At 50.3% G+C, this 10606-nt stretch overlaps 1 protein-coding gene across 1 annotated transcript in view; it reads left to right on the top strand.

Moving 5' to 3' along the window:
• Positions 1-10606, top strand: part of eya4 (EYA transcriptional coactivator and phosphatase 4) — a gene marked incomplete in the record, with an annotated part of 35008 nt that overhangs the window by 16841 nt on the left and 7561 nt on the right. Inside the window, 9 exon segments of the mRNA XM_030344449.1 lie at positions 2296-2362; positions 2685-2827; positions 3399-3484; positions 3486-3518; positions 3520-3544; positions 3842-3924; positions 5608-5779; positions 8418-8554; positions 8984-9067. Of these exon segments, the coding sequence (XP_030200309.1) occupies positions 2296-2362; positions 2685-2827; positions 3399-3484; positions 3486-3518; positions 3520-3544; positions 3842-3924; positions 5608-5779; positions 8418-8554; positions 8984-9067 (830 nt within the window).

Below are 10606 nucleotides of genomic sequence, written 5' to 3'. Positions count from 1 at the left end.
GCTGTGTGACATTCCGGTCATGCGACCTTTTTCTTTATTTTTTTCAGTTTTTTTGGATTGCCGCGTCTTGTGTGTTTGTGTTGTGTTGGTTGTCGTTTGAACACCTCTCCCATGCGTCCGTCGTGTTGGGCTTTCTCAAGGCAGGAAGCCATTGGTGGGAGTGGGTGGGGGGGGGGGGGGGGGGGCCCCAGTCGGGAGGTGGGGACCCCAGTCAGAGGGGGACCCCAGTCGTCGCATGGTCGCTTGGTGGCTCCGTGCTCACGACGTTGCCGTGAAGTGGGGTTTCACTGTGCATGTGTGTCTCATGTGTGATTGCCTCCCGTTGTCTCACTGTCTCCCCCTCCTCACCCCCCCCTCCCCCTTCCTGTTGTCCCAGTTAAAACAGAGCCTATGAACAGATGACACTGCCACTACCTCAGTGGACACAGCACTGGGACACATATGCAGGTTCAGGTTAGTGCATGCCCATACACACACAACTAGGGCCACGAGGTCGGAGAGAGAACCCCTCATATACAGGATGTGCACTCCTCTTGTTTGCACTCTGCATGCATATAGACTCACACACTAACGGTCACCTGCCCGACACACACATTACACCACAATCTCCCTGTTCCCCTCGCACACAAACAACCCACAAGAAGAAAGACAGTTGCCATGGCATCAACACCTATCCCGCATCCAATGGACAGTCGACGAGTTACATCAACACCATCGCACAACATTCACAAATGTTTCCGATATTCTGAAACATTTGTGATTTATTTACGCATGTATTTCAAATGAGATGTATTGGGGTGTGCATGCGTGGTTTGGTTGCAGCTGATAGGTGCCGTGGGCGACGGAGATCTGCTTCTAGGATGGTGAGAGGTTAAAGGGGCCCCATGTGAGACTTGTTCATGGGGGCTTTAATTTGTAGTCATGCCCCTGGACGGAGAGCCGCACGCACACACATGCACACACACACACGCAACCCGCACACACACACCACCACACATGCACACACACGCACCCACACATGCACACACACACACACACAGACACAGACACCAATATGCACGCACACAGATTCGCACACACACATACACACAGATGGGGGTTGATTTCTGTTCAGCGGTAGGCATGTTGAAGGCTCTCTAATCCATGAAGTATTGCCTGTCCTTGGTTGCGTCATGAAAGGCTTGGAGTCAGTAGGACAGGGGGGAGAGAGAGGTTGGTAAACAGTTGACAGGGAGAGAGCGAGACAGAGAGAGGGAGAGGGAGAGAGAGAGAGAGATTTCATGCTCATCTTTTTTTAGTCAGTCTTATCCAGAAACATTTACAACCCCCACCCACGCACATACACTCTGTGTCTCTCACAAGCACAGACAAATGCACACAGACACACACACACACACACACACACACACACACACACACACACACACACACACACACACACACACACACACACACACACACACACACACACAGGACTACCACACACACACACCCACACACCCACCACCCACACCACCCACCCACACACACACACACACACACACACACACACACACACACACACACACACACACACACACACACAAAACATGCAACAAAACCATTAAGTGACACACTAGCCGGGGTTATAAGCAGCGAGTTGATTGTCAGTGCTGAGCTAAGACATCTCAATGACTACAAGCAGGCTTTGTGTTTTACGGCGAAGCCCGCTGTAAGGGGGGTTCAGGCCTGAGCGATGCTGCTATCTGCAGGCCCTGTCTTGGAGGGCCAGCATCGGACTCCTTCAAAGTGCATTAATAGGAGCTGAACTAACCCGAGCAAGGCGCAGCCTTGAATTATGTGGTTGCTGTGAAGGTTCAAAAAAACGACCAGCAGTGTGATTTAACCCATGCATGTGTACACACTTATAACACACAGACACACACTGATCGACACATCACCAAACACACACCACACACACACACCACACCACACACACACCACACACACACACACACACACACACACACCACACACACACACACACACACCACCACCACCACACACACACACACACACACACACCACACACACACACACACACACACTTACACACACACACCACACACACACACACACACACACACACACACACACACACACACACACACACGCACACACACACCACGAGCATGCTCACGCTGTGTGGTTGACTTCTTTATTTGATATGATTTCCTTATTTCTCCGTGCATTGTGGTGGGTACTTGTTGTCACGGCGAATCAGACGTTGGTTTCCATGTGCTTCCATTTGTGCAGTAATCACAAGCAGCGGCTACAGCCCGCGCTCGGCCCACCAGTATTCCCCACCCCTCTACCCTTCGAAGTAAGTACATAAATGTGTTTATTATGTGTCATCATCCGTTCAACCACCCGCACTCACTCGGAGACCATTTAGAGCTTGGACTTTATTCAAGGTTCACGTCCTCTTTACTTACCCCCTCACTCACACTCTCTCCCTCCTTCTCACACTCCCTCTCTCCCCCTCTCCCTCTTTCTCTCTCTCTCTCTCTCACCCGCTCTTGCTCTCTCTCTCTCTCTCTCTCTCTCTCTCTCTCTCTCTCTCTCTCTCTCTCTCTCTCTCTCTCTCTCTCTCTCTCTCTCTCTCTCTCTCTCTCTCACACTATACCTCGGTGTCCCTCGCCCAGACCCTATCCCCACATCCTGTCCACCCCGGCCGCCCCGCCCATGCCGGCCTACGCGGGCCAGCCCCAGTTCAGCACCATGCAGCAGTCGGCTGTCTACACCTCCTACTCACAGACGGGACAGGCCTACGGCCTGTCCACATACGGTATCAGCAGCACGCATGCACACGCACACACACACACGCACACACACACGCACGCACGCACGCACGCACACACACACACACACACACGCACGCACGCACGCACGCACACACACACGCACACACACACATACACACACACACACACCTGACCCACATACACACACACACACCCGACACACACATCCGACGCACACACACACACACATGCACATTACACACATTTACACACACCTACACACACACTCACTCACTCACTCACTCAATCACTCACATGCACACACACACACCCGATGCACAAACACACAAACACACACACATGCACACACACACAAATGCGCATCACACGCATACACACATATACACACACATACACGCGCACAAACACACTCACTCACTCACTCACTCACTGACTCACTCACTCACATGCACACACATGCACATCGCACACATTCACATCGCACACATTCACATTGCATGCATTACACATCGCACACACACACGCCTAGTGTGCAGGGTATGTGGGTCCCAGAGCAGCCGCGTCATGACTGTAATGCCTGGTTCTGGTGCTCAGATCTCGGGGTGATGTTGCCTGGCATCAAGACAGAGGGGGGCCTGGCCAGAGTCAGTCTCCCTTGCAGACGGGGCTCAGTTTACAGCCCCTGGCTTCACCACCCCTCAGCCCGGACAGACCTGCCTACTCCCCCTACCAGATGCCAGGTCAGCCAGCACACCTCCTCCTCCACCACCACCAAACGATCCATTTCCACCACCAACTCCACCACCTCCTCCAGCTCAACCTCTCCTTATGCTGGACGAGACGCTGTACATTGAGGATAACGTTGTACTCTCTCTCTCACGTCCACTTTACTTACCCCCTCACTCACACTCTCTCCCTCTCTCTCCCTCTCACACTCCCTCTCTCCCCTCTCCCTCTTTCTCTCACTCTCTCTCTCTCTCTCCCTCCCTCTCTCTCTCTCTCTCTCTCTCTCTCTCTCTCTCGCTCTCTCTCTCCAGGCTCCAGTTTTGCTCCTTCCTCAGGCCTCTACGCCACCAACAATTCAGTGTCCAACCCAGCCAACTACACTGCCACGCAGCAGGTGTGTGTCTGTGTGTGATTATACATACTTGTTTGTCATAAGATTTGTGCAATGCATATTGCAGTCAAGCCCAGAACAATAGAAAACATTCAAATGAAGAGTTTGTTTGAATCCCACTAGTCCTTTTAATATCCTTTTGACCTCCGAGCTCCCCCATGTCGCCTCTCACCATTCAATATGGCATTTGTATTTTTATGATATTATTATGATATATGACACATGATATATATAGTGTTGCATACAAGTGACGGTTTTAATAACTGTGACCAAACGCCAGCCAGCTCTCATTCATCTCCAGTGATTGTATTTCCTTTGATCGCTCTGGAAAACACGATCCTTATCCTGACCGACACCGCCCGCTGAGAACCCATTGCGGCAAATGTTTTCTGACTTTTAGTGCGGAGGGTGGGTGGGTGTTGTGGGAGTTAAGGAGAGGGGGGATGGACGAACATCCATCAGGGACGGATGGCTGCGGCTCACTCAAAGGAAGTCAAGTTTGGGCCCAGCGTGGGTGGAGGCAGAGAAGGAAAGATGGTTTCTGAATTTGCAAGAGGGAGAAAGAGAGAGCTAGGCGATGTGTGTGTGTGCGCGTGTGTGTGTGTGTGTGTGTGTGGTGTGTGTTTGTGGTGTGTGTGTGTGTGTGGTGTGTGTGTGTGTGTGCTGTTGTGTGCATGTGTGTGTGTGTGGTGTGTGTGTGTTGTGTGTGTGTGTGTGTGTGTGTGGTGTGTGTTGTGTGTGTTTGTGTGTGTTGTGTGTGTGTGTGTGTGTGTGTGTGTGTAGTGTGTGTGTTTGTGTGTGATGTGTGTAGTGTGTGTGTGTGTGTGTGTGTGTGTTGTGTGTGCAGCATGTGTGTGTGTGTGTGTGTGTGGTGTGTGTGTGTGTGTGTGTGTGTGTATGTGTCTGTGCATGTGTGTGTGTCTTGCATGCGTGTGTTCACAGCGATTGATGTAGTGACAGGTTAACAGCGCTGAGTCAGAAAGTGGGTCTGTAAAATACAGTAACACAAGGCTTTAATTGTCAAATATAGAGAGAAATAAAACCCAGAATGCCCGATGATAAAACATCAGAGCATCTGAGAGGGGAACGGCGGTAAAACACGAGTTCAGTAATGGAACCTCTCGACAAAAGTCAGCTCCCTTCCTTCAGGACTTTTATTGCTCCGAAGCGAGACTGCAGACAGAGAAGAGAGGGAGTGAAAGAGAGAAAGATATATCAACACCCATATGCATCTATTTGCTGCTCAGTCGTTTAGGAGACGCTTTTATCCACAGAGACTGAAGGCTCAGTTACGGTTCCACGTCGACGCAACGCAAGTGGTTTACGGACCCATTACATCCTTGCGGACCCTCCTTGCGTCCACCGCAAGGGCCTGAAGGGCGCCTCGCAAAAATGTTAACTTTGGGTCAAGGCGACGCAGCAGCAGGGGCTGTGATTGGTCCACTAACGTAAACCCGACGTAAATCCGACGCAGAACCAAATCAGGTTCACGACTGTCGAAGCGACTGCGTGATCATTGCGTTGCGTCAACGTGGAACCCTAACTGAGCCATTACAGCGCGTTCAGACATGTCCTCCAATGCAGTACCACCTGACTGGGATCACAGATATAACCACTACATTATCATGTCCCGCCCCATAGTGATATAGTGTCTCTAATCGACATACTGTATGTGTTGCCTTACAGGATTACCCCTCATACACATTTGGCCAAAACCAGTACGCCCAGTATTACCCGGCATCCACGTACGGGACCTACATGACCTCCAACAGCGTGGACGGCTCGGGGACCACGGCGGCCTATCAGCTGCAAGATCCCGCCCCCGCCATGACGGGACAGGCTGCCGAGCTCCACCAAGGTGCGTGGTGGAACAATTTGGGCTACTTAGTCAGCCATTTTCTTTTTTCAGCCCTTCCTCGTTGGTCCACAGATGGACTTCCTGACAAGACACGACAGTTTCCTGCTTCCGGCTTTTCTGGCTGATTTGTTTGCCCGCACACAGAGCGGTTTGGATAATTGTTGCATCGCCGTGACAACCTGTGATGAGTCAATGTTGGTTCAAGGACGACAAAAATGGACAGAATGCGAGTGTAGGTTTCCTTGCTGGTAAAGTATTGATGGCGCTCGTCTAAAGGCCTGCGTGGACGGAGATAGAGGATGAGGAAGTGAGCTGGGATAGTCGAGAGCATTGAAATTAGCGGTAAAGATGTTTTAGGAAGAAAACCATGAGGAAATCTTGTAAAAATGTAGATTATAATTTTCTATACTGCTACAAATAAAATCGTATAATATTTTTATATAATTAACAAACCTATGGCAGGATTTGACTTATGAGTGATTATGATCGACATCTTACACCGGGGTCGGCCTTGAGTCCTTAAACCTGGAATCACTTTAAGATTTAATGTTGGATTTTTGATGCTGGAAAAATGTTCTCCGGAACAGAAGATAAATATTCAGATGAAAAAGCATAGCAAAATGAAGTCAATGAAATGGTAAAAATTTCAGAAGTGTAATGAAAACCATACTTTACTGTCAGGACTCGAAACAGTAATCAGATAATACTAATGATAATAAGCTCACTCACAAAGACGTCGGACACGATAAAATAATTTTTGTCATTAATTAGCTGATATAAACAGATGTTTTAGAGAAGAAAAAAGTGAAGGATAAAAAATAACACGAAAACAGAAATAAAACACCAGGACACACACACACACACACACACTTGTGCAGTAGAGCGCGTGTCACCAGCGATCTGTGCACGTGTGTATCCGTTTCCTCATCTCTTTCTCACACTTCTTTGGTTTGTCTTGGCCTGGGTTCAGGTGGCCTGATAAAGGCAGTCCATCCGTCTTTCTGTCACCATTGCTTTTTACCTTTCTCTCTCTGTCTGTCTGTCGCTCTCTCTCTCTCTCTCTCTCTCTCGCTCTCTCCTCTCTCTCTCTCCTCTCTCTCTCTCTCTCTGTCTGTCGCTCTCTCTCTGTCTGTCGCTCTCTCTCTCTCTCTCTCTCTCTCTCTCTCTCTCTCTCTCTCTCTCCCTCTCTCCCTCCTATTTCTTTCTCGATGTCGTTTGCCCGCCCGCAACTCTCTGCCCCCCCCCCCCCCCCCCCCCCCCACGGCCCTTCGCTCTTCTTCCCCTGATTGAGACATAACAATATGGGAGCTGAAGTTTGGGGTCTGGTTCTACTTACCGCCCAGCAGTGGAAGCATATGGCACGTCTGTGTGTTTGTGTGTGTGTGTTTGAGAGTGTGAGTGTGAGTCTAAGTGTGCACGTGTGTGTGTGGCTGTGCATGGCTGCATGCGAGTCTGCATTTGTGCGTGTGGGCAGCCGTACATATGTCTTCATCGAAGAGAGAGAGCAAGAGAGAGAGAGAGAGAGAGAGAGAGCGAGAGAGAGCGAGAGAGAGAGAGAGAGAGAGAGAGAGAGAGAGAGAGAGAGAGAGAGAGAGCAAGAGAGAGAGAGAGAGAGAGAGAGAGAGAGAGAGAGAGAGAGAGAGAGCAAGAAAGAGAGAGAGAGAGAGAGAGAGAGAGCGAGAGAGAGAGAGAGAGAGAGAGAGCGAGAGAGAGAGAGAGAGAGAGAGAGAGAGAGAGCGAGAGCGAGAGAGAGAGAGAGAGAGAGAGAGAGCGAGAGCGAGAGCCAACATGGCTGTCTGTGTGTTTTCTCACGTACGTCTCCTTCTCTTCCTGATTGACAGCTAAACTACAGCGGCGGCGGCGGCCCTTAACAACCTCCCTCGTATTATTATTATTATTATAATTACCGCTTTTTCCACTTTTTGTATTTCAAAATTTATTTAGCAATCCCAGGTCTTCCTCGGCCCATAAATCCTCCTACGAGCACTCTCCAGCGAAGCGCAGTTGAAGCCCAGCTGTAGCGCAAAGGGCCCTTCTGGTTGAGGGCCTGTTTTCCCGTCCTCTATAAGTTAATCCGTCATGCCTATTACGTTGACTTATTCCCCCTACTGACACAATGTCCTTTAACCCCGGCCTGAGTTATGGCTCCTGCTTCTTCAGCAACCAACCCACAGAGGTGAGCGCAACTCAGGCAAATCGGTGGGAACAAACGCCAGCCATTACCGAGACACGGAGAAAAGGAACTCAGAATATTTTATGATCGTGAGCGTTTAGTTCAGGGCATTGAAGTCAAAGGCGTTCCTTGTTTGCGTGTATCCGTGCGTTTTTGTGTATGTTGGCGTGACTCTGTGTCTGTGTGTGTGCGTTTGTGTGTCTATGTGTGCGTGCGGGCATCGGAAAGTGAGCGTGTGGCTCTGTGTGTGGATGCTACGTGTGTGTGTGTGCGTGTCTGTGTATGCGTGCTACGTGTGCACATGCGTGTGCGTGTATGCGTGCCCCATGTGCGCGTGCGCGTCTGTGTACGCGTGCGACGCGCGCGTGTGCGTGCATGCGTGCTACGAGCCTGCGTGCTTGTCCGTGTATGCGTGCTCCGTGCGGTGGGGGGGTCTGACCGGTGGTCATGTGCTCGCCTCCTCAGGGGAATTCGAGCCGGTGCAGAGCCCCTCCACCCCCATCAAGGAGCTGGACGAGCGCGCCTGCCGGAGCGGGGGCTCCAAGTCCCGGGGCCGCGGTCGCAAGAACAACCCCTCCCCCCCGCCCGACAGCGACCTGGAGGTGAGCGACCCCCCCCCCCCCCCCCCCCCTGTATGATCACTGATCGCCCCCCCCTCCCCCTCCCTGTCGACAGCTTGATGTGGATTTATAGAAAAGCCACACGGCAGATGGTCTCCATTCGCACACGAGGGCTGTAACGCTGGGAGACACACACACGCCCACACGCACACACGCGCACGCGCACACACACGCACACACACACACACACACACACAGACACACACACACACACACGCGCGCGCGCACACGCACTCGCACACACACACACACACACACACACACACACACACACACACACACACGCCGGCGTGCTCCATCCTGACCCTCGACCCTTGGTTCTTAACAGTGTTAGGGTTTTATGGGCTGATGTAGAGTTTCTAAAGTGTTTTTTTCCTTGCGTGTGTGTGTCTATATTTGCGTTCCTTCCAGCGAGTGTTTGTGTGGGACCTGGACGAAACCATCATCGTCTTCCACTCCCTGCTCACGGGGTCCTACGCACAGAAGTACGGCAAGGTGAGGCTCAACCCAGTGGACGCCGCTCCCCTCCTCGGAGAGCACGCCCACCCCCGTGACCCCTGACCCCCACTGTCCCATGGCACACCCCGCCGCACCACATCGACACCCAGGGAACACGGCGGAGGCCAACGGTCTCGTCGGCGCATAACTCACTATCGAGTGATGAAAACCGCTTTCAGTTTGGATTAAATATCTCTCTGAAGAACCGCTCTTATCCACTCGGATGACAGCAGTGTTTGATTTATGTTTCCCAGCATGCAGTTTGTCAGGTTGACCTGCAGTTTGGTGTCTGCCGTCCTACACCTCTGTTGAGGTGGCTCCTCTTAATGCGCCTCCTTAATCGGGCGTAGTAAAGGTGGTGTTCCAGAAAGAGAGCGTAGGTATCCGTGCCCGCCAGAAGGTTCGTCACACTGCAGGCCCCCTAATCCGCTGTCAGTCACGCGCTCGGCGGTGAAGCCAAGGTGGGCGTGGCCCAGCACCATTCAGACCGCTAGAACTTGAATGACCCCGGGAGCAGCTCAAGCGTTTTACAGCCGGGTCTGTGGGAACCCGCTCCACTTCCTACTGGTTCCTCCCCAGTGGCACAATCTAGGGCTTGGACCTGGGCTCTAAATGGGTAAAAAGTAAACCCTAGTGGGCTATAAAAGGCTGTGTGTGTATGTGTGTGTTTGTGTGTGTGATTGTATGTGTGTGTGTGTGTGTGTGGGTGTGCGTGTGTGTGGGTGAGGGTTAGTGTGTGTGTGTGTGTGTGTGTGTGTGTGTGTGTGTGTGTGTGTGTGTGTGTGTGTGTGTGTGTGTGCGTGCGTGCGTGTGTGTGTGGGTTAGTGTGAGTGTGTTTGTGTGTGTGCGTGGGTGAACTGCAAAGAGACACACACTGCACATAGATGCAGTCCCCTGCTGTATAATAAACATTGTGTGTGTTATTTTGGCCTCATCTAGAGGAGATCTGGAGGACAATAGTATAATATATCTACCATACCGGTAGCAGACACAGTTGCAAATGTCCCTGTGAATTCAGAGAGCGAATGAAAAAAGTGTGCTCAACAGCTTATTCTGCCTGCCTACCAAGCGTGCTTGCACGGCCACTGAAAAGGTTGTGATATGAGTTGCAGGGATTAAGCGACCCCAGGATATAGTGACATTTTTATATAAAATGTCACTGTATTTTTTATGAAATAATAATTTCATGTGTATATTAAATTATCTTAATGATTATTGTTATCACTATTATTATTACAAATATTATTATCACTATTAATTTGTAATATTACTATTATTATTATGACTATTGCTTTTATTTTTTATGTTATTATTATAATATAATAATATTTTTCAATATTGTAAATAATTAAAGAGGGTTCAAATTATTATAAAATTCCCTTTCTATTATATAATATCATACTATAGATATTATCAATGAAATATTTGTTTAAACTGTTGCCGTGATAACCACGAAGACCCCAATTCTCAGTTGAGATATCTGCGCCGTTCACTCAAATCTAACCCTGATGACCAGACATAAGGAATACCCTTGGT

The sequence above is a fragment of the Gadus morhua genome, chromosome 21 (genome assembly GCF_902167405.1).
Source record: "Gadus morhua chromosome 21, gadMor3.0, whole genome shotgun sequence".
In the NCBI taxonomy this organism is placed as follows: domain Eukaryota; kingdom Metazoa; phylum Chordata; class Actinopteri; order Gadiformes; family Gadidae; genus Gadus; species Gadus morhua.
Note: the sequence above shows the minus strand (reverse complement) of the source record. Positions and strands in the feature narration are given on the sequence as shown.